This window comes from Vigna unguiculata, chromosome 3, assembly GCF_004118075.2.
Source record: "Vigna unguiculata cultivar IT97K-499-35 chromosome 3, ASM411807v1, whole genome shotgun sequence".
NCBI lineage: Eukaryota > Viridiplantae > Streptophyta > Magnoliopsida > Fabales > Fabaceae > Vigna > Vigna unguiculata.
Window position 1 is genome coordinate 43249079 of NC_040281.1, and position 25129 is coordinate 43274207.

At 32.4% G+C, this 25129-nt stretch overlaps 2 protein-coding genes across 3 annotated transcripts; both read right to left on the reverse strand.

Annotated features, from left to right (window-relative positions):
* Window positions 1-3325: 3325 nt before the first annotated feature.
* Window positions 3326-18208, reverse strand: LOC114177721. 2 transcript variants are annotated; one of them, XM_028063199.1, is made up of 17 exons: window positions 17767-18208; window positions 17597-17674; window positions 17430-17468; window positions 17274-17330; window positions 11509-11583; window positions 10733-10798; window positions 8860-8902; window positions 8488-8533; window positions 7152-7245; window positions 6340-6392; window positions 6123-6207; window positions 5926-6028; window positions 5753-5845; window positions 5232-5298; window positions 4971-5036; window positions 4799-4852; window positions 3326-3727 (listed from the first exon to the last, which is right to left on the reverse strand). In XM_028063199.1, exons 2-16 carry the CDS (start codon window positions 17663-17665, stop codon window positions 4825-4827), a joined length of 984 nt encoding a protein of 327 aa, XP_027919000.1. In that variant the 5' UTR covers window positions 17666-17674; window positions 17767-18208; the 3' UTR covers window positions 3326-3727; window positions 4799-4824. The 2 variants fall into 2 exon arrangements, with proteins under 2 accessions (XP_027919000.1, XP_027918999.1); XM_028063198.1 differs by having other exon boundaries at window positions 17597-17688; window positions 17767-18207.
* A 2492-nt stretch (window positions 18209-20700) lies between these two features.
* LOC114179863 lies at window positions 20701-25097 on the reverse strand. The gene is made up of 5 exons (XM_028066342.1): window positions 24693-25097; window positions 24491-24572; window positions 22573-23454; window positions 21468-21725; window positions 20701-21109 (listed from the first exon to the last, which is right to left on the reverse strand). Exons 1-5 carry the CDS (start codon window positions 25090-25092, stop codon window positions 20950-20952), a joined length of 1782 nt encoding a protein of 593 aa, XP_027922143.1. The 5' UTR covers window positions 25093-25097; the 3' UTR covers window positions 20701-20949.
* Window positions 25098-25129: the final 32 nt, after the last annotated feature.

Genomic DNA, 25129 nt, shown 5'->3' on the forward strand with positions numbered 1-25129 from the left:
AATGAATAAATTAGAAAAAAATAATTGTTTTAATAAAAAATAATAAAAACACAATATATTTACATATTGAATTTATTTTGGTAAACAATTTAAAAATTTGGAATATTAATTACTATTGTAAGCATAATTTTAAAATAGACAAGAAACACACGTGTAGATGAATAAAAGATAGAAATGAGTTGAAGGTACAATAATATTTTACCATTAATCACCTTTAAATCAACCCATATGAGAAGAGATGAGAAAATTAAAAAATTCCTCAATTCTTTTCGCTCTCAAATACCAACAGCTAAATACGCTTGTCACTCTCAAATCATGTATCTCTAATTCTTTTGAGGGGAAATCTTCACAAATGAACACGATGTAAGTCTAATTCAATCATAAAAAATTGACTTATATATTGTATATTCGTCTTATCTTTAATCTACATATGTAATCTTTAACATACTCCTTCAAATTAAGACATATATATCTCGAGCATGATAATGAATATTAATGGATGGATCGATAATGATCTAATAGCAGTAACACGATAGGTCCAACAAATAAAAAATTTCATTAGGATAAGTTTCAGATGACTTTGATACTAAGAAATACTTTAAACTTAACTCAATTTATAAAATCAATTTATAAGATGAAGTTTGCGATCATTATATACTATAAATTTGTTTCATATTTGATGCAGAATCTTTAACATTTTTTTGGAATTATCTACTGCTACATATATCACGTTTTTATTGGATTAAGGAGCACGTGGGAGTTTTAGTTGGCATGCTTATAAATTGAACCTATAATTGTGTAAGCAATTAGTTTCAAAAGCTTAAGATCTAAGGTCACAGTTATAGCTTAAAGCAAACATGCTGGACATAGCAATAGCCGAAGTTTTTGAACCTGTTCCTGCGGCAATGTTATCGTATTCTTGCAGTTAAAGTCATGTTTGATTATACCTAACTGCTATATCTTATTTCAAGATCTGTGACAATTCTTCGTTATTTCACATACACACTTTTCTGCTTTATACATTCACTTTGGACAACTAAGATCAAACCTAATTGTATTTTTTAGATTTAACTTTTATTTACTGGGAAGTGCTTATTACAAGCTTGTAAATTTTATAGCACAAACACACCCTTAAGGTCAAAGATTAATCGCTGTTTTAAGGAACAAGTAAAATAAAGATGATTTAGCAGGACCTTGCTACCTGGTCCCTGTGGTGCTTCCAGATGAATACCACAATATCAAATGGTAGCTTGGTCAATCTGCAGGTTATGATCTCTGTCTTATTAGAGAGACGCCATAAAAATTAAAGTTGACTCACCTACTTAGTTGACTTTGTAATATAGTTTATTTCAAGTTTTTTCTATATTACAAGAAAACATCTATTAAACTTTCTTACATAAGATAGATTTTGTTGATCTTAATTTGGTTGCTTCACTGATGCTACAATTATACTTCATAATTTTGTAACCATTACATTAATCACTAGAACGTTCAGCGTATGCTATTTTTAATTTTATTGTAAACTATTTTGGAAATATTTAAAGATGTATAAGATATATAGAAAAATGTATATAGTATACAACAATTTTGAAACTAAAAATACGATCAAAATAATTTATCTACAAATAAAAGCCACAAGTTTAAAGTTAATTAAAAAATATAATTATCTTAAAATATATTTATCAGCAAAAAGAATTATTTAAAAAAGTCATATAAATATTTGTATTTTTATTATGTTAAATTTATACATAGATAACTTCAATGGTTAATTGTAATAAATAATTATATCTTAGTGAGTCAGTTAATGACTTAACCCTACTGAGATATATTTTTGAAGCTGCTCTGGTCGACCTATCATATTAGATGTGAATGCTTTTTGACTTCAAAACCTTCAACAATTGTTCAATTATTATGCATCTGTTAGGATATACAAATAACTAAGCAAAAAGTATAAAAAGGTAACAGAAGATAAATCTGTGGTAAAATGTGGTGAATGGAACAGGTATGGTTGGATACCAACTATTTTTTGCAGAATATAACTAGTTTAATATTCATGTGGGATTGTCTTCTATTGGTTTAGCATTATATGCATAGCCTTACTTACTAAGAAGATAAATGTTGGCCAGTGTATGAGCATTGAAGAGAATATTAGGATTGGATTATAAAGTGTGTTAGCTCCAACCGTGTCCACTCTCCTTCTGTCTTTTACCATATAATATAATAACTTCAGCTACAGTTGTCAAATCGAATTCATCTAAACTTATGCCTTCAGTTATTAGCAAGCTAATTCAACTTTACTCGTTGAAAATATCAATTCGAATGACACAGAATACATCTATAAAAAAAGTTACATTTTGTCAGAATTGTTTTTCAAAATTTTTGTATGAGTTTAAAAAAAAAAAAGTTGTATAGATTTTTCTGCAGATTTTAAAGAAACTGACAAAATATTTATAGCAAAAGTAACAAAATTTTGAAAGTTTTAATGATAATCATAAGGTATGTTAAAAAAAAAATTAAAGAAAATTCATAGTATTCGTAATATTTTCTTACATCCTCCTATTTCGTTAGGAGAGTGGATTTACAGATTAGAAGGAGTATATCTTTATCATTATTGATCCAATAAATATAAATAAATAAATATTATAATAAGAATTGTATAATAAAAAATGTTTAAAGCTTAAATTTGGATGTTTTATAATGTTGTAATAAATAAAAAAATATTAATATAAACATAATATTATATTATGTAAAATATTTTTAAATAAAAATATTTATTAACAATGCATAATTATTTTAAAAAATTATACTTTGTAAAAATTTATAGAATACTGGACTAAGTTATAACTCAAAGTATAAAACGAATACTGAGTCTGCATTAACCATTAACCAAGTATGAGAATAATATATATCAATAATAATCAAATTTTTAAATTAGGTACGAGAATAAAAATAAATAAATACATATCCATTTTGTTTCTCATACTCATTTTTATATCTATTTTTGTTTTAAAAAAACCCTCATACTTTAATAAAATAATTAACTTGAACAAACTTATATTCGTTACTCTTTTTTTTTTTAGTTTCATATACTTTAATAAACTCTTATTTCTTTCTTCGACCATGCAATCTTATATTCTCTCTCAATTGTGATTCGATTAATTCATTATTCACATAATTTACTTGGCACTTGCTTGGCTTAAATTATCTTCTCAGAACAGAACTAATAGTTCATATTCAATTTGTTCAGGCGGATGAAAATTACATTATTTCTTTGAAATAAAGTAAACAAACAATACATTTATTTATTTTTTTCAAATATGGAATCAAACAAAAACGATAGACCCTATCAAAATTTCTATAAAATTCATTAAATGGAATTCAGCAACTAGGTTGATACTATAACTACCCTTTCTTTTCTTCTATCTGACTTTTATGTTTACAAAATAAAATATCAGAGGGCCTTCAAAGCCCTCGTAATCAGTTGATACAAACAACATATTTGGCAGAAGAAATTCCCAAAAAGTAGATAACACGATGGCAGATTGTGAATAAACAAAACAAAATGTATGATGGTACACTTTCAAATGGCACCATATTTTGTTTCTGATGGTTTCCATTCACCCTGTGAAGGACCAGGAGGAGCAGGAGGACGTTCCCAAGAGGCTTCACTGCCAAAGGCACTATTCACTTCTTCTGGGCGTGAGTAGCCATGCCCAACACCACTAACCTATTGTCATCACACACTCAACAAATGTTAGATATGCAAATGAAGTAGGCAATCTTGCTAAACAAACTTGCAAACTGCAATGTTGATTTTGCTGTGCATGGTCTTATGACGTTTCATTCTTTTCAGTTTGAAAAAAGGTAGCAAGGTACAAAATTTGGGAACAATATCAAACCCATAATGTGTCTAAAAACTATATCAACAGCAATGCTGGCAACAAAAGCTTGCACATTCTCTATTATTTGGTAAATTTTATGTGGGTCATACGAAAAAACAGTTACCCACTAATAAAATGTGTCTGAAGTTTGGGTTTTTTCTAGTTACTTTTATACTTAATATTTAACGCCGTTGGTGATGTATACGCAATACCGCATTTCCTGCATATTTAAATCTTTTCAAAATAAAAATCGCATTTTTAAGTGAAGCTTAAACGTAACTTTGCCATTAATGAAGAGAACAAGGGAGTATTATTCTTAGGTTTTGCAAATAACCACCTCATGGGCACTATACTAAATAATAGGAAGTTTTTACACTTCTAACACTCAATTGCTTAACCAGCGAGCTAAGAATACTTATTAAATCCTAAACCCTAAACCCTAAACCCTAAACCCTAAACCCTAAACCCTAAACCCTAAACCCTAAACAGCATTCTCTTTGCTCTTATTCATATTCCTTTTTCCATAAAGCTGAATAAAAGTTCTTATTCTATTGACAAGCCTTCTCAATTAGACCAATAAATACAAATATAAAAATTGAAGTTAACCTATCTAAATCAATATTCACTATTCTAATTTCTCTGCATATGTTCTTTCTTTTTCTCATCTAATTTTCCCCCCACCGCTTTGCCATTTGGATAAATATAAATTATATAAAAAGAAATTGTGATGTTCACCATATGCTTAAAATTCCTCAAACTCATGGTATAGCACTTTAATGGAGTGATGTCTAATATTTAGTTTAATGAAGCTCAAGACCTAATAAGAGTAATTTGCACCCAATATATTATCAAGTTCAGAATTAAACAACTATTAGTCAACAGTTCCAATAAAAGTTAGCAAGTAGCTCAGAACTCACTGTCTCTAAGCACGCAGAAAGGATAGTCATGCCAGGCAAAGCATCAATTCCACGCTGCAAAAGGTTAACATGTTAGATATTCAAGATAAGCTATGAAGAAGTCGCAGAACACTGAGGAACAGAGACATTGGATCTTATACTGACAACTTGCAAGTCAAAGAAAAATACTGACCTGCCGTTCCACTTTCGTCTTGTAAACGAACCCTCCACAACAAAAGAGTGTTGAAGAGACAAAAATCTGCCCAACACAATATTACCATAAATTCAGCCCTTAATAAAAAAGAATAATAAAACATTGCCATCTGTATATGATGACTACAAGAAATCGTTTTAAATCATTTATCAACTACTACAATATTCAGCCCTTAATTCTTGGTTTAATTTTTTATTTTGCATAATCGAATACAGATTAAATATAAGAGAGTTTCTATACATGCAGGACAGCACTCCAAATATTGCCCATCCTCTTGTGCGACCTCCACCAGGATCCTGCGTATAATCTGCAACAATCAACAGGACTGGTCGTTCATTCAACAGAAACGGTAGTTGAAAGAAAAAGGAAAATTAGGTAAAATTGAAAAAACATGACCTTTTAGTCCCTAACACCTAAAAATCATCATTTTTAGTCCTTATACATACTATCCTAAGTCTCTTTTAGTCCTTAAGCATTTTAGAGTGTAAGGACTATAATAAATTAAAAAATAATATGCATAGGGATGAAAATAGATTAAAATATTATTTGTAAGGATTAAAATGAATAAGTTTTAAGCACAAGACCAAAATTAAAGTTCATACAACTCAAGGACTAAATTAGTAACTAAATCATAAAATTTAAATACCATAGGCATAATGCCCATACTCGTTCAGTATTCATATTAATTTAAATGCATACAAAGAACAAGAGGAATAACAGTAGAATTTAAATTTTCTAGCTTAGTACTTAGTATCACTCACCACATTGTTTTGTAAGCACAAATTGAATTGGCTCATAACCCTGAACAGGGATTGTGATATTAACTTCATACGGGGTATCACGGGCCACCTCACCTGGAAAGAGTCGAAACATTAAAGTTTAACGAATGCAACTACGCAGGAAACCGATGTTCCTAAAATAAGTGGGGCCATACATCTCCAATCAACAATCAACATTGAGGGTGACAAAGTTGTAGGAGGCATCCCTTTGATAGCAGATCCAGACAATCTAACTTCCAGGCCCTTATCTGGATGTACCTAATTAGCAGCAGTCAACAATAGTCATGTCCTCAGTGCCTTGATGAAAGCCAAAAACAGTCCCCCCGAGACTAATTCAATAAAAAAAATGTACCTTTAAACTAGGCTTTTGAACCAGGGACGAAAGTGAGGCAACCGCAGTCATAAACAGGACTACCTGAGTTTGCCCTGTATGAAAGCTGTAAAAAGAAAACATAACATATTTGTACTAATTAAAGGAAAGCTTGGGTAAGTGAAACCATACCACTGATAACAAAAGAATAAGATGTCAATGATTAACTAAAAGAAGTGATAGCAGCAGCAATCCTGACCTAAAATCATGGTGGGGTTCCTCAAAACCAATTTGGGTCAACCCATTATAAACCTACAATTTCATAAAAGGAAAGTTTAATATTATAATTCAATTTAATAATGTAGTATTATAAAACTGCACGCAGATTTATAATACTAAATTCAGTCTTATAAATCTACATTTCATTTTTATTCTTAGTTGATCTACCCTTTTTATGGGACCAAATTGTCCCACTATTTAATTTCTATGTTCTGTCCTGTTTTATTTTCTAAATACATTAAGTATATGTTATGTGTTCTTCCAATGTATTTCTGTTCTCTCATTTTCCATTTCTAAAAATTGTTTGGTCTCCTGCAAATGATTAGTAGTAGCAGAGGTGCCAGGCATGTTGGGATGCCTGTCTCTATTGTGATGCTTTTGCATGCCTTTTTGTGTTAAAAAATGTTATGTTCTGTTTCTGTTCCAACTTGTCAACCAAACACTATGATAGGAATAGAACTCCTATTAGGAGACTCTCAAATTACTCGGCATTCTTGTATCGTACTGTCCGTTCTTTGGGCCTCGTTCCACGTTGAGACACATCAGAAAGAATAGTTCTTGCAAATATTAAATTGTCTCTCTAATTGGTACCAGTTCTATCACGGTCAAGCTACCTCAATGACCCAAATTTATCCTATAAGAACGCTTTGACGTCAATTTTTATTTTTTTGGAGTAAATTGATGTTCCAATATTCTAGTGAGGACTGAAATGAGAGTTCCCACTAATTTAATTCCAGGTATTATGCATATTTTCTTCAAGCAAACATAGTGTAAGTGGTAGAAACTGCTCACAAGTTCCCATGATCTTGGATGAAAACCAACAGTGAAGCCTTGAAATACGTGAGGGCCTGGTTTATCACATGGTATTGCAAGGTCCACTAAAACTCTGAAAGACATCAAGGTTGACGTGATTTATACACATCCAAAACAACTAATATAGGAAATCAAGAACAGTAATAAAAAGCATACATTATTTCTGAAAATAGTAAGATGAAAAGAAGTACATTAACAAACAAGAAAATCATCATGATATGGACTAATTACAGTTTTAAAGTAATTAGTTTAGTAAAAATATTTCTACACAATTTTTCTCCCTTTTCACATTCAAGAACAGAAGGAAACTGTATTGATTGCACACAAATAATCTGGTATTAATAATATTATATATATAGTATCATTACAAATCAGCATAATTATAGACAATAATTCCTAAACATCAGCTCTATGAGGCAATTAACAAGTGATGACTAAGGCAATTGACAACCATGCACTGGATCTAACTCAACTCTAAAAGTTAGCTCAAAGAAGAGGATTGCACCAAGACTTACTCAGACAAGGAGGACAATGGACATATTCCTAACCATGTGAAATTTCTTAACATACACCCATTGTGGAGAATAATTCTTGTAAATAAAAGTCTATTTATCAATAATAACCAATACAGATTCTTCGTCTCTCTAGAGTTGTACAGTTTTTAGCCTCTTGAAATTTCTTAATCAAACATAATCTAGTCTATACATGTCGCAATCATCTAATGAAGAAAAAACATCAGCCACTGTCAAATTTTTGAAGTTTTCAAGTTTGTGTTACAAACTTCTCCATTGATTTTTATATTTCAGTGTTGGCCCCATATAACTCTTTTATTTGCATATTGACTCCAGTATTTACATTCATGTGGGTTTTAGTCTCACAAGGATCAATACCTTAATAGGTGAAAACTATGGAAAGCATGAAATCCTTCATGGAAAATAAAGGGTATTTCTTAAATGAATTCTGTAGGAGGACTAAAGCCTGTAAAGAAAAAAAAAAACAAGAAACTGATAACTTATATGCTAAGGATCAATATCTAAATACGTGACAAAATAGGGATCGATATCCAAAAAACACAACACAAACACAATGGGTTAATTTCCCACTTAAACCTAAAATATACATTTAAATGGGAAGGGGCAAAAAGAGAAGTCTTCAAACAAAGTGTTATTGTCTTTAAAGCACCAACTTAAAGAAAAGAACATTCTTTAATGTGACTTAAAAGTTAACATAATGAAATGCTTAATTGATAACAAACATTGAAATCTGAATTGTACAATGAAAAATGACAGTTCAGAATATGTAGAGTATGAAAGACCTGCAGTTTGATTCATGTGTGACATTACATATGCATCCAGGACGACCTGCAATAGACAAAAACAAAACAAAAATGTGAGTACTACTTGAAAGGGGACTTAAAATAGCAAACGTCTTTTCAACATGGCACCAAGACAGTTAATGACCAACATCATGGAGAAAATCTGCTTTACACAGATCTCTCAACGATTTGTTATTATCTCCCTAGTTTTTTTCCTATATTTTTCAGAATTTAGTTTATCATGTACATTTCAATTACTTTTGCTTCTAAACAGCCCGTAAATACAGCTCACCAAGAAAAAAAAACTGGGTGGAAAGGAATCAGGGTTGGATCATTGCTAGTACTAACAAATATCTCAAAATATGCGCATACCTTTACATAGTCCATTTGAACAACTCCCACATACCATATTAACCTGAAAGACATGAATGTAAATTGTAAAAGGCTAACACACCACATAATGATGCAATGCAACCATTATGCTAAAGAAGTACATACTTCTTACAGTAATAGACCAAAAACGTGAAGTGCTTAGCACATCAATAAGCTAGCTTCTAATTTATTGGACTAAATTATAAACTTTGTTTTACCAAGCAAGCTTATCTCACTAGTAGACATCTTACATGATTGTAATTTTCTTCCTCCAGTTTTATTCTTATTGTTTTAATGCAGTTCCTTTTTTACCCTCTCTTTTTCTTAAAAATTTGCATAGCTACTATTTAATACACTAGCTTATTTAGAGGGTTTTCTTCATATTGTTGGAATGGAAATTGTGAATGAAGAAGTCCTACATTGGGAAAAAGTAACCAAATTGATTAACATATAACAAAAAAAAGACACATATATACTTAAAGCCTTAAAGTTTTAAGTTGAATGTAGTGCTAAGTTTAATTGTGTAATTCTCTCGTAGCTTGTTGATGAAGGTTTCCTCAATGTTATATTCCACTATGTATTTCATAAGATGTGGTATCGAAACCTTGGGAGCAATCAAGTCCCAATTCATACAAGTACTGAAGTACAACAAAGTAGTGAGTCCAAGTGGGGGTCCTTGAATCAAAACTTCAAAAGCTTCTTCAAAATGTAAAAGTCAGACAGCGTGTACCACTAATAGTAGATAGCTACAGTACCAGTACAACTGTACTAGTGTCACCCTTTTTAAAACTAGTAGATGAAACAAATATAATTTGTACTTGAGGGAGAGCATATGATATGAAAGAGACTCACTTTTGAGAGGGAGATGGTTGGAGTAGCAAGTCTATGAGCAAAAAAGTTCTACATTGGGTAGAAATAGACAAGTTGAACAAAATTAGGTGTGAAGGTGCCATATGCCTAAATTAATGTCCTAAGACTTTTTAGTTGAATGTGTTGTTAAATTCACTTGTGTAATTCGCTTGTAGCCCATTAATGGAAATTTCTCCAATGTTTCTAACTCCCACACATTTCCTAACACAATACTATTCACTATAACTACCACAGTATTTGGTTTAATTTTTAACAAAGTATTTAACCATTAAAAAACTAATAAGAAAAGTAAATTGACAGAAAATCGGAAACTAACCTAATCATATTTTTTCCTACAAAACAAAAAGATATAATCCATATAAAAAGTTATATAAATATGTCCTTTATTTCATTTTGACATTATTTAAGTACTTCAACAACAAATTTTCACAAACATGTTTAGTTCAATATGTTAATTTACAAATTTTAATATAACTACTACAGTATTTGGTTTAATTTTTAACAAAGTATTTAACCATTACAAAACTAATAAGAAAAGTAAATTGACAGCAAATCGGAAACTAACCAAATCATATTTTTTCCTACAAAACAAAAAGATATAATCCATATAAAAAGTTAAATAAATATGTCCTTTATTTCATTTTGACATTATATAAGTGCTTCAACAACAAATTTTCTCAAACATGTTTAATTCAATATGCTAATTTGCAAATTTTAATCTAGCTTATAAAATTGAAGCCCGCCTATAAGTTTTAGACTAGCTTATCAGCAAATTTCGGCATATACATCCTTAACCTAGTGGGCACATATCATGTCGGTATACTTGATAACTAAAATATCATGTCTGTATGCTTGCTAAATAACATAGTGCTAGATTACATCACAATTCCTTCCTCGGAACTTATGCTTGGTCATACATCCTTTATTCATGTTCAAAAATAATATGCTAGTTGATTACTTGATTTAAAAATAAATGATCAAAAATGGAAATTTCAGGACCAACCTGTGCTGTTCGTCCCATTTTGTCATAACTTTGTTCACAACCCATAAGATCACCATTATAATACTCCTACACATAGAGAAAGTGGCTAAGACAGCAGGGCAGACAGTATAAAAAAAGGATGTGGTCTGAGATCAATATGTAAAATATCAAGTTTGAAATAATATATTTTTTTGTGTTTATGTCATGAAACTCTACCTATGCACTTACATTAGTACCTGCTAATCTCTACATCAGACCATGTAGTCTCACATTGACCATAACGAAAATGCAACAATTTTGAAATTAAATCCTTTGAACATAAATCATATTTGCAACATGAAATTGTTTCAGTCTTTCATAGATTTAAAAAACTGCTTATGTGACTTAAAATATCAGCATGCTCCTAGGGAAATTTTTGCTTTCAATCTTTCATTATTATATGCACTAATTTAACATCTCGCAATGTGTTTGATACTGCTAAACATTCTCACTAAGAAAAGAGCTTAAATCGAAAACAGTGGAAGAATAATATATAAATCTTAACAATTCCCTTGTGTTGGAAAGAATGTAAATAGGGGTAACCTTAGCCCAACATAACTTGTATTTGGAGTAATTAGGGTAACAATTACACTCCACTGGCTACCATTGTATAAAACACACAGATTTCATCATGTCTCTTGTTTACTCCCCTCTAAACACCTTCCATGAGGACCTAGTTTTCTAATAAGTATCCTCACTCATGGTTTTTACTTTGTTCACCCAAAAATAAAAATATAGAATAGGCAGAAGGATCTTACTTGCATAAAGTCATGTTGGCCAGAACCAGCAACAAAGTTGTTGAATTTATCAAATCGGCCAAAACCAACATATCCCTGATAGTTTTGGGCATCAGCTAATGAAATTAAAATATATAATACACAAAAGATAAGAAACAAGAAAACCAATGTCCCAGAAATAACTGTTCACCACATACATGACATCTGTGACCCAATTGAAAAATTATGTTAATCTTGTTCAGATATAAATCCAAAAATTATGCAACTTAACCGAATTTAAGTGTTTGGAAGTCAAACGAACAATTTGCACATCAACCTTTAAATAATTGTTAAAAGTTTAGGGAAGAGAGAAACATAGAGCTGAAAACATGTATATTGAGAAAAAGGAATTAAGACAATAAATAGAGGAGATTTGATATCCCATAGTAACAAAGATATGATACAGGGATAAATAAAAATATTCTTAATAATACATATATAATGTAGATATTTTTTATTATATAAGTTAAGTTCCGTATTCCAATATTCCCAACTATATAGGATTTAACTTCTTATTTCCATATAGCATATGGTTCGTGCCTAGGTTGCGGAAGATATATTTGATGTTTGGTCCTTAGAGATTTTCTGAATATGTCAGTCAAATGTTCATTAGAGCATACAACTTTGGTGGTGTATCTCCAAACTCTAGTTTTTTTCTTATGAAATGACAATCCGCCTCAATATATTTAGTCCTATAATGAAAGACAGGATTAAAGGCAATGTGTAATGCTACCTAGTTGTCACATGCAAGATGCATTTGGAAAATTTCTTCAAATTTAAGCTCTTTGAGGAGTTATTTTAGCCATATGAGCTCACAAGTGACTAATGTCATTGCCTTTAATTATGCTTATGCACTTGACCTCTTAAAATTAGAAAAGAAAATAATTTCTCTCTTATTCAGTTTCATTACATACATCTGATATATATATCATACATTGATTGGATAAATTAGGAAACAAACATAGGCTATTCTAGGAAACAAATCCCTAAGATTGTAGGATTGATATGCTAGTAATAAAACTAAGTTACCGTCAATACAAAATTAAAACCAATAGGAATAAAATATGAAACTTCTTGTTGTAAGTAGAATATTAAATGCATTACTAGAAGTTGATAGAATATTAAATGTGTTACACAGAGCTAATAGAAGTTGTTAGAAGATTCTAGAGATCTCTTTATAATTATACTTTAGGATTAGAGTTCTATATATATAGAGACTGATGTACTATTTCAAATGTATCAATTTGAATGAAAATCTTCTTTCTTTCATATTAATCCTTTCAAGTCTTCCTAAAATATCTTGACAAAACAAAATCCAAAACTTCCTAAAATATATATGTGAAAATAAAAGGATAATACACAATTGGAGGATCTTAATAGATCCCTCTCATAACCTTCTATTTATAATGATAAAAACTAATACAATGGAAGATGAAAGATCAAAAGACTACCTCAAATACCTAGGTACAACTCATAGAGTGCACTAGACTCATAAGTACAGCTGGAAGTAGTTCCCAACACACCACTCCCTATTTTAGACTTAATAATTACTCTAACATAAAATTTAATAATTATTTCAACACTCCCCCTCAAGCTGGAGCATACATATTGTATGTCCCAAGCTTGGAATAGATAAACTCAATCCAAGTCCTTCTGCCAACACATTTGCAAGCTGATTTGATCTGACAAACATAGTATAAACTTCTTTGGACAACTTTTTTTCTTGGATGAGACAATAGATGTGGGAACCTTGACACAACCAAAAAACTACAGGAATTGGATGACTGATTATAATGGACTTCAAGAGTGTGCTATCAAAACCAAAAGAACAATTAAGTCCACATAACTCCACTGGTAAAGACGATTTGAACACAAACTGCAAAGTAGACATCTTGCTTCAAAAAATATTTGGAGATGTTTCAATGACAAAGAAGGTTACTGCACTGCCATATGACAATGGCCAGCAAACATCAATATTGGGCTGGCAGTAGTAAGCTGAGGCCGATAATCAACTAGTAACAGCTATGGAGAATAATATTAAATAGTGATGCACAACCACATAACTTCAATTAGGATGAATCATTCCAATAAGATTGTCATTAACGACATATGACGGCCAACAGTGGCAAACAGCAATAGACTACGGCGGACAAGATTACCATCAACAACAAATGGCAGCCAACAATGGCGGACAGCAACAAGCTGCGGCAGACTAGACTGCCATCAGAACAAATGGTGGCCAACAATGGCCGATTGCAACAAACTGCAGCAGACTAGAAGATTACCATCGAGCCTGGACAATGGCAAATAGACAATACATGTATGGAACGGCGTGATTGACAAAACAGAGAGCATATGCATAGCAGCAAAAGCAACTTCGTGAAGACATAATGACCATAAACAAACTCCCCCTCACACCTTGAGCAACCTTCAACTGTTAACTTTGGTAAACAGTGAGGAAATGCTACAACACTAAAGGAAAACCAAAAAACCTAGAGGGACTTTCAAAAGGGTGGCTTCTGGACTTCACTGAAATGAACTTTTGAAGGTCATAACCAACAAAGGAGGCTCCGACGAAAGCTATCGAGGTGGCGTCGTGACGTTCTGAGCAGCAGAAGGCGGCGCGTGGACTACACATGGATGGGTGTCTAGTTCTGGCAACGGTAGGGGTGGTTGTCGCTCGGAGAGGCGCTCCAGATCCCGTGGTCGCCGGCAAAAACTAAGGTGGCTGGAGACGGCAGCCAACGGCAAACAGTGACGGACGACGGCGGAACAGTGGCAAACGGTGACGATTTAGTAAACAGTGGCAGCTGGTAGCTTTGGAGAGTGTTTAACGGCAGTGGGCAGCTGCGAACAGTAACGAATAGTGGCGGATGGCGGTGGACAGCCGCGAACAGCAGCAACAAGTGCCGGTGGACAGTGACGGCGAAAGGCGGCAGACAGAGGCACACTAATAGAGAACAGCAGTTCACATTGTTGAATAGTTATAAAAAAAAAAAAGAGAGTGGGTAGCTTTAGATAGTGATGAACTGAGTTGGACAGCTGCTGGTAGGTGGCCAGAGGCAGAAGGCAGCAGCAAACGATGGACAACAATGAAAATGCAGTGGACAGAACTGAGATTAGGAGAGCAGGATGCACATTGAGATACTTCAGACATGAGTCTTTGAAAGACTTGACTCCGGCAGCCGCCGCCGGCCACTGGCCGCCGGCGAACAACACAAACAGGACCGAGAGAAACTAAACCACCTGCTCTGATACCATATGAAAATAAAAGGATAATACACAATTGGAGGGTCTTAATAGATCCGTCTCATAACCTTCTATTTATAATGATAAAAACTGATACAATGGAAGATGAAAGATCAAAAGACTGCCTCAAATACCTAGGTACAACTCATAGAGTGCACTAGACTCATAAGTACAGCTGGAAGTAGTTCCCAACACACCGCTCCCTATTTTAGACTTAATAATTACTCTAACATAAATTTAATAATTATTTCAACAATATCAACATGACCTTGTCACAATATTTGGTTTCTTACGTTTCCATGATACTAAATTACCTCCAATAAAAACTTAATATCCTAAAGTGGAGGTTTGTTGTTTGGTTGCCCTACACATTCAGTGTTAGAATACCTAAGAATTTGAGTATTTCCCATATCATCATAAATGGGGTCGTTTCCAAGAGCCTTCTTAATATACTTGAGGATCCATACCATTGCATGTCAATGGTCTCGATAAGAAAAGTTTACAAATTGACTTACTATGCTTATTGTGAAGACAATGTGAAGATAGGACACAATGAGGTAATTTAGCTTACCAAAACCTTCTATATCTCTTAGGATGAGAATAGAGTTCACCTTGGAAAGGTACAAGTTTGATATTTGGGTCCATTGGTGTCTATAGGTTTAGCATTTATCATTCTTGTTTCTTCTAACAATATTGAGAGCATATTTTCTTTGAAATATGACCACACCATCCTTGGATTGTGCCACTTCTATATCAAGGAAATGCCTTATATGCACAAGATCTTTTTTTTCGAACTGTTGAGCAAGATATTGTTTTAGTTGTACAATACCCTCCATATTACTCACTATTTGTGACAACAATGTCATCCAATGAGATAGATACATTCGTGTGGAGAATGACAATAGAATAGAGAATAATCAACATCACTTCATATCATTCAAAATTGTTGGATGACAATTCGAAAATGCTCAACAATACACAACAATACACAAAGACTAGGGCAAGAATGATAGAATCACTAGTTGAGTGCACTTCAGGCAACCACAATTATCAGAGGAAATGGGTGCACCTAAGGTAAATAAGATGGTAAAGAAGAAATGACGAAGCAGGACTCCCATGATCGAGAGCTCTAATACCAACTTGAAAGGATTAATATGAAAGAAATAATTAATGTGAAACAGTACATCAACCTCTATATATAGAGACTTCTAACCCTATAGTAATAATTACAGAGACATCTTTAAAATCTTCTAACAACTTCTTGTATTGCACTTAATATTCTACTAATAACAACTTGTATGTGCAACTCAAGTAGTGTTACTAGTGGATTGCTATGTATAACACTTTTGATAAAATCTTCAACTGTTGTTGGAGATGGATCAACCGAGAATGTAGGAACAAGTGGAAGTGGAATAATTAGACTCATCAATCTTCTTAATACTCACAATATGGTTAGAAGAGATGGGTGAATCTATTTTGGAGGTTGATGTGGCATTGGAAGACATTTTATTTTTCAAAAATTTTGGAAGACAGAAAATATAAAAAGAAAAGCTTTAGGAGAATATATTAGATCAGTCAAAAAGAACATGGAAAAAATGTTCACAGAACAAATACTCCTCTCGGCGCCATGGCTCTACTAGGCCAATTCAGTTTTGAAAAATGTTCTAGATACCATGTTAAATATAAGGAAGAGAGAAAACATAGACCTAAAATAAAACAGCAAGGGTACCTTATCTATATGAGAAAAAAAAAAATCAACGTAATAAATAGAAGAAATTTGATATCCTCTAATAAAAAAGAGGTATGATACGGAAATAAATAAAAATGTTCTTAAGAATACATACATAATTTACATTTTTTTATTATATAGGATAAGTTCCTTATTCTAATTTTCTTGATTATACAAGATTAACTCCTTATTTCCAATATTATAACAATAATAATAAAAAATGACAGACGCGAATAAAGATCCCATGAGATCATCCTACGACCATATTCTAAAAACAGCGGATGGAAGAGAAGGAAATAGAAACAAAAAATGCAACAGTAGAAAAGTGTCATTATCCCTTTGTAACATGTTAAAACCTCACGCCAAAAAATAAACACGACCAGAAACACAAACAGTAGCCACTAAAATTAGTCTATTCAATCCCCAGCTTGTCAAGAAAAGCAAAGATAAATAGGTTGAACTCAGATACCTATCAGTAGAACATATAAGCAACTTGTGAGTTAACTGTGTACGATATGAATGGATAAATCAATGAATTTATGTCGCTATCTTTTTAAGCCTTACAGTAATAATCCAGGCCAAGTTAAATTAAATATGCTTTACATTCTTCAGACATGGTTCCATAAGTGCTTGAAGCGAATTATACCAGAGGATTATAAGATGCAAGAGAACAAGCAAGTTCTTCCTCAGAAAACACAATACTCTACACAAGGAGGGAAAGGTGAAGAATTAGATCACATGATAATGAAAGCATGGTGGCATGCACTACCGTTTGTGATCTACTCTCCACATCTTTGCAGAATCGTACGATCAGGTCAGAGCCTTGCTGCATCAACACAGTGAAGAACTCAGCAGCATGTCCAGGTCTAAAATTGAACACAAACAATATCATTCATATAGGCAAAAATAACAGTCAGAGCATTACCTGTTGATCATACTCGAAAAGGTAACCACTCCAGCCACTCTAATTAACCAGTTAAGCAAAAACAAAAGCATAACTAACCGAGCCATCATTATACTAAAACCTAAATCAACGAATCAACTACACAATTACGACTACGAATATAAAAATGCAATTGGAATGAAGGATACGAAATCAACTAAGCGACTTGAATTGTCGAAAGCGTAGCAATTAGAAGTCGGTATCGAAACTGAAGCCATCCATGGTATCTGCAAAAGCACGCCTGAAATAAACCGAAGTAAAAAACGGCATTGGTTTTAACGAGACAGAGATAATGGCGTGACGTAAACGATAGACACACCTAGGCATAAAACGGCGAACGCCATCGAGCAACGCATTTTTGGATTGGTTCTTGATTGGGATTTTGGGGAAGGCGATGTGAGGTGGTGTCAGTGAAAATCTACATCTAAGAGACGAGCCTAAGACATGGGTAGCGACAGAGAAAACGGCATTCAGAGGGTTTTTGGGGGTTGCCTGCGAATGCCTGGGCAACTCGATAGTTTATTGTCGTCGTTTCAGAGAATTTTTCTCAGTGACCTTGATGCAGACACCTTGGAGGCGTTGGCGAAGGTTCCGTTCTGGGCACGATCGCAAATTCACCTGGATTCGCTTCTATTCAAATCATTCGACCCGTTGGACCGTGTAAAATGCCCGTAGAGAATGGGTTGAAATTTTTAGTTTTATTTGTACTGATTTGGTAACAATGATCTTGTTATGATAACGATTATTTTGTCATATTTTGTTATGGACAAGGGTCGATAGTTTCAACTGGTCATTATAAAAAGAGAGATAACAATCAAACAGAAAACACACTCTAGTGAAGTACATAAACATTCCTTCCTAACAATGTAAAATACCAATTTAAAAGATGTTATCGTCTATAAACCATTATATAAAGAGATTTCTTATTCTAATATATACATTTTTTTCTTTTTATCCTTTAAATAATTATTTTTAAATTTTATACTGTTATATAAAATAAATTTTCTATTTTGATATATATATATATATATTTATTTATTTATTTTATAATTATAATAACATCAATTTTATTACTTTTATTACCATGTATTTTCACTACTAATTGTAAATAATGACAGAAGAAGAAGGAGATAACAACAAAAGAAAAAAAAAACATAGTAAAATACATAAACATTCATCTTTTAACAATGTAAAAGATGTCACTGTAGCACTTCAAGGATTCCATTCATTTGCAAATGTGTTACGATTTTTTTTCTATTCAAAAAATAAATGTTATCACGATGAAAATGATATGTAAAATATGTTTTTGTTCATAAACGTTTGCTAGATACTAAAAAATCAAGTACTCAAGAATTTTGATTTATACTTTTTTATCATATCATATTTTACTTTCATAATAATTATTTTGTTTATTTCTCTCATAATTTTATTTGCACATTTCAAATTATTTACTTGCTCCAGTAACTTACCACAAACTATCAATTATTTAGTTTAACTACCATTATCACTTTTTAATTTTAAAAAATATAAAAATACAGTAGGTCTCTTTTTATTAATTATAATAAAGTTTATTATTTCTCTCGAAAAACGTGATAAAGGTTAGCCTTAGTGTTTCCACTTCTAAAACCGTGATTCTTCTTCATTTTCAACAAGTATAATTTTAGTATTTAATATTAAATGGTTGTACCTTTTTTTTTTTCGTCAACAAAGATATTAATAAAGTCGTAATAAAGAATAATTTTTATTTATTTATGAATTTTCAATTACTTACATAAATTATAAAGTTTGGTATCTAAAATTTAAAACAATAAAGTTTAAGTTAATTAAACATCATAAAATTAATTTATAAATCAATTTTACACTCATTTATATATTATAATTGATATTGATATGAATTTTTCAACACATTCTTTACACCAAAGATTATACCTTATGAGTAAAACTAAAATAAGTTTTAATATCTTATTATGAAATAAAAGTCTAACTTTGTATCATAAAATCAATGATTAATGTAAAATTTGTACTTATTTATACATTATAATTTATTATAATTTGGTTGTATTTCTATTCTACATGAAATCTTGAATACATCATTTCATGTAGAAGATTAAACATCTTGAGTGAGTATGTCACACAACGGATATAACAAACTTAACTAGGATGTGTTCTAAATAAATTTAATACCATATTAAATTGACCTTATAAATTAAGTTAACTTTTTTAAGTTTGTTAAGCTTATTGTAGTACTCCTTATCATATCTTTATCTATTTTCATACTTAATATCTTGACATAAAAAACATATTTAAAATAACACTGATTTCAAAATCATATATATATATATATATATATATATATATGCAAAATTATAATATATAACTTACAAACTTATTTTATGAAGATGAATTAAATGTAAGTTCCATATCTGAAACCAATTGCAATCAATTTTCTAATAACTTTGAAATTGAAGACTACTCCTCAAATTAATCCAATCATGGCCTGGATAAACTAAAGTGCTCCCAATCAACGACACAACAATTGTAAATTGTGACTTTGCTAACGTGATTAAATATAAGTTTTGAAAATGTTTGGAAGTTGTGGGTATGGTACTTTCCTAAAATAACTATTGTTGGCATTTGATGTTGATGGACAACAAACTGATTAAAATCATTCCAGTTTTGTTATACATGTAGAAATTATATATAAAAAAAAAGGGTTTGTATTTTATTTTTATTATACTTCCTATCTTATCAGGATGTGATCGAGTTCCTAAGCTTTTACGCCTAAATTAGCTCAAGGTTAAAGAGTGCGTCACGATGTGGACAAGCTCTTAAGCCTAGAGAGTCCGTCTTAGGCAGATTTTAGACTAATTAAAAACAAAATTTCAATCATTTCGGAAATATTAAAAAGATAATTTTATTGGTAATAAAAACTATAAGAAAAGGATGAAATCAGTTTTCGGCACTTCTAACCTTAGGAAATACAAAAGGAGGGGTAAGTTGTTACTCAATCCGTATCCATACTAGTTATAAATATGAAGATTGTCCATACACTTAAATATTTTTAAAATTGGTCAATAAATGGGCTGTCATTACTAGAATTATTGACAGTGATGCGATAATTAGGCTTCAAAATAATTTAATACAAATTATGAAGACTACAATAATACAGAAGTCTCTTGCCTTCATTTGAATGAGTTGTTTAACAGCTCCGATGCTGTCTAAAACTGGTTCGGCCGCATCAACACTAGTAATGTCGTGATACGCAGCCAAAATAATTTTAACAGAATTTAACCTACAACAACTTATGGATAAGAAAAAATTCTCATTGAAGCCATTCATCTATCCAAAAAGTCATGAGCAATATCATTCTGGATCCTATTCTGTCAAGTAAATTCTAGCTATAAAATGGAGTTTTCCTTCATACAATATAAAACTTGAATCATGCATTCAAGGGCTCAGCCCTATTTAACTTTGGTTGCCAAATTAGGTCATGAATATATCACTACCATTGCAAAGATGACAAAACTAAACCTTGGAAGGAAGTACATGAAGGTGGATATAACTCTTTTGCTGAGTTGAACAATCCCACCAATTCTTGTGTCTGACGAGTCGACATGAAAATGCTTTCCGCCGAATTCTTTGTTGCCCATTCCTCTATAATCCTGCACGAATTGTTCAAATTTTCAGGAAGCAATTCATCAATAGATATATTGTGGATGAACCCATAGATTATTAAAAGTTAATGGGAAAACAAATCATTATTCCAACCTGTTTCTAATCAAAACAATATTTATTTATTTATTTTTAATTATTGTCTCCTTATTTTAGCTTATTTCAAAATAAAGGGCAGAAATGAGTCCAAGCATCTCGTAATCAAACATGGAGAATATCAAGAAAAACAAAAGCAAAGCTAATTCTAAAGTTCAAACCAAAAAAGAACAATGGAAAGAAAATTCTTTACATATTATATTTCTCAAGTTGATGGATTATCATGATAAAATATACAGTTTCATAACTGACCTTGATTGAGATTCTGTTGCATTGTGGAAGTCAGAATAAAGCACTTTGATGATTGGCTGTAACTTCAGTTTATGAACTGACTCTTTGTCTTCTGTACCAGAACAATTACCAGAACAAGACCAAGTATCTGGATTCAAAAGAATGATTTGTAGAACTGGGGCTTTGGTTGTTAGATCTCTAATCACAAACCGAAATAATGATTCGTCATTTGCACACTCCATCAACCGATTTGCAAACATTTTGCCCAATGTATATTTGCTGTTGACAAATATAATGCGTTACAATTTATCCAGGGTATATCCGTATTTAACAAACAGACATCAAAATATAATCCTTCTGAGCTTTCAAGGCCTCCTTGGCAACAAAAACAATATAACCCTTCTCTGGCTTAAATTACATATCAAAAAAGTACCGGAGAGACCTTGCAGAAAAAATGTAATAGAATAGCTATGGTCTGGAATAGACAGCATGCGTACAGTTATGCTCGTTCACTGGATCAAGAAGAATCAGCAAGGAAGACAGCTTTCACTTTGCCTTTGGCCTATAATATATTTATTACAACCTTTTGTTTTCAAGAATATCAAGACTATGAACACTTTCGTGTATAAATGCATGGTATTAGATGGTAAAGTCTACGCACACACTGTTATGGAAGTACTATAATATTGTTCCACCTTCCAAGGAATATAGACAAATCTGTCTTACTATGAGCGATACTAATTTTACTTCCATGAAAATATTTATATAGTGCACGAACATAAAATTGTTGACAATTTACAGTCACTGCCACGTCTTTCCCACCGAGGCATGTATGAAAGAAATACTCAACACCTTTTTTTCCCCAATATAAATTTCTACTAACCAATTAATGTCAATCAATTTCATTAGTTCTCTTAGCATTCCCCGAATTAGTTGACTGGACAAGTCAAATTATCCATCGAGACATTCGTTTCACTAAAACAAATCCTAGAAGCATACATGTTTCAGCAGAGCTATTTCCTCGTAGTCAACTGCAACTGAGTTATAATGGCACAAAACATGGCACCTTTTTCTTTCTTGTATAGAAGGAATTAAGACACAGTGAATTCATTCATTCTATGCTAACCTGAACATGTCCTCAGATCCTCCAACTGGCAAACAGGTTGAAATATAACATTTGAATAGCCGTACTCCTCCATCTACAGGTGTATGCCCCTCACAACATGGGTAGGCTCCAATTATAGACGCACATTGAGGGCACGTAAATTCACGCCAATCAATATCCTTTGTAAGATTCGATAATCTAGCCATGAAAATATCTTCAAGAAAACCATTGAGCAAAGTCTTTTGATTTCCCAGAATTTCCAGGGTCTCTGTTGGCATTCCTTCCCTTCCAGCAGTTCCACATGAATGATGCTCACTGTCTTCATCCCCAAGATTGTTTTTCATATGAGCACAACAACTCGGAATTTCCGTGACATCTTTGGTGCCATTTGAATCTGGATGCGAATCAGAGAAATGACCACAATCAGGTTTACTCTTTGCAACTTCACTTCTCAATTTCATAGAAAGCTTCTCATCCTCAGAGCGTTCAAACCTATAATTGCTATCAAAAGCAAGGTTCACTCCTCCATCATCACTGCACGTTGAAGTTCTTTCATCATCACTGCAAGTTGAAGTTCTTTCATCATCACTGCAAGTTGAAGTCCTTTCATCATTCAATTCACAGCTCCTTAAGAGTTTGACAATACCATCATCTCTGGGGTTTTCTGCTACAGAAGTACACTCTTGCTTTGCACACCCTTCTGGAAAATTATATTCCACAAGATCATCCTTGCAAATAGTGACTGAAGCAGAAGTTAATAGACAGACCCCCGGCATGCATGTATATGAACTGACATACCTCATCACCATCTTCTCACTTATTCCTCCAAAAGAGCAACAACAAGCCCCAAACCAGTTGTCAGCCACTTCTCTCCAATTCACTGATGGCATTTCAACAAAATTCCTAAACAAATATCAAACTAAACCTCAGGAACAAAAACATTAAGAAAACCATTAGCCCATGACCCTATCCTTACCAGAACATTAACTTTTCTATAAAAAAAATCAACTAATATATCAATCAACCATGTGTGACATAAGTATGACCTCTCAATGATACTACCCATTGTTTGGAGGTAGAATGCAGACGGCGCATATCACATGAAAAGCATATCAATAAAGGCGATAGAGTTGTTAAACTAAGATGATATGATATTGCAAAATACATATTCAGAAGTGTATAAAAATTCATCAAAAGACAACAAATATATAACTGAAACGGTACAAATCCAAATTAAAATCACATTTTTTAGACATTGCTGAAATAAAAAATTATAAATCACCGTCAAATATGAATTATGTTTACTACTTACATATATGAATAACACTATTAAAAATGAATTATGTTTACTACTTACATATATGAATAACACTATCAATCAAATTACTTCTTTAAAATAATCTATAAAGAGTACATCTTCCCTCCTTGATCTATGAAGAAACAATGTCTATTTCTATATTACGGATACTTATATGTTTATTGTAACTTTATCGCACATAAATGCTTTAAAACGTGGATACTTCACCAACATGTATGGATGATATATTAAAAAATAGCAGCATCATATCATCATATACATAAAACAAATAATAGTATAGGTGGTGATTCGTAGGTTTGGATACTTCATCTATAGATAAAGTATCTTAGAGTATGGGTATCGGCAAACACGTGAAGCAAATTGAAGTACCTGTAATTCATAAATAGTTTCACGTTTTCAAAAAGAAAAAAGTATAGCTATATTTACATAAATTTTTCTGCCTGTGTATATATCAGAAGAAAATATGAGAAAATGAAAAAAACTAAAATCTCCAACAAGATAATTAGATTTAGTTTATGTACAGGTAAGTATTTGTTTCTATCTAGTTTCTTCCTCTATGAGTGTTTAAGGCTAAATTTATGTATTTCTAAGAAAAAGCAGAATCAAATAATGACATGCTACCTGAGAGGAATTTCGGTCAACTTGAAGGTGCAAGTTCTACAGTAAAAGTCAACTTCTCCAGCAGAAGACAATTTTTTCACATCTGCAACAAAACAGGAACAGGAAAATAAGCACAAGTTATTAAACAAACGTTAAAAAAAGAAGGTTAAACAAAATTTTAAAAGTCATGAATGAATAATCCGAAACAACATTTAGACATTACCAGATTCTGATACGAGAGGGTCCGGCAGGGGAGTTGGTGAAGGGTGAAGGGAGGAAAGGATAGGGTGGTCGACGGGGAGGAGGAGGAGGAGCTTGACCTCAATGTGGTCGGAAAGTGGGCGGAATGTTACCGGAGAGTCGGCATCTAGCAAGACGGCTGGAAGCGGAACCCTAAGGGAGAGGGAGGAAGTTGTGAGAGTGAGGAAAGAGTGTGAGGAGTGAAGGTTGATGGCGAGGTCGTGGCAATGGAGAGAAGGGTTTAGGGTTTTGTCGTTGGGGAAGACCATTAAACGCAGCGTTGGGACATGCGACTGTGCTTCCCATGTGTAACGCCATCCTTGTTCGCCCTCATCGCCGCCCATTCTACTACCTTCCTTGCTCTCTGTGCTTCTCCCAGTCATATATTCGAAGACACAGACATTATTAGTCAGAGAGTTG

Coding starts and splice junctions, on each gene's coding strand:
- LOC114179863 (XM_028066342.1), bottom strand. CDS start 25,092: ATGACTGGGAGAAGCACAGAGAGCAAGGAAGGTAGTAGAATGGGCGGC. Junction 24,573..24,692: donor CCCTCTCGTATCAGAATCTG/GTAATGTCTAAA, acceptor GTTTTGTTGCAG/ATGTGAAAAAATTGTCTTCT. Junction 23,455..24,490: donor TTGACCGAAATTCCTCTCAG/GTAGCATGTCAT, acceptor ATATTTGTTTAG/GAATTTTGTTGAAATGCCAT.
- LOC114177721 (XM_028063198.1), bottom strand. CDS start 17,803: ATGCGTTGCTCGATGGCGTTCGCCGTTTTATGCCTAG. Junction 8,903..10,732: donor AAATGGGACGAACAGCACAG/GTTGGTCCTGAA, acceptor CATGTCTTTCAG/GTTAATATGGTATGTGGGAG. Junction 6,029..6,122: donor TTCAAAAGCCTAGTTTAAAG/GTACATTTTTTT, acceptor GCTGCTAATTAG/GTACATCCAGATAAGGGCCT.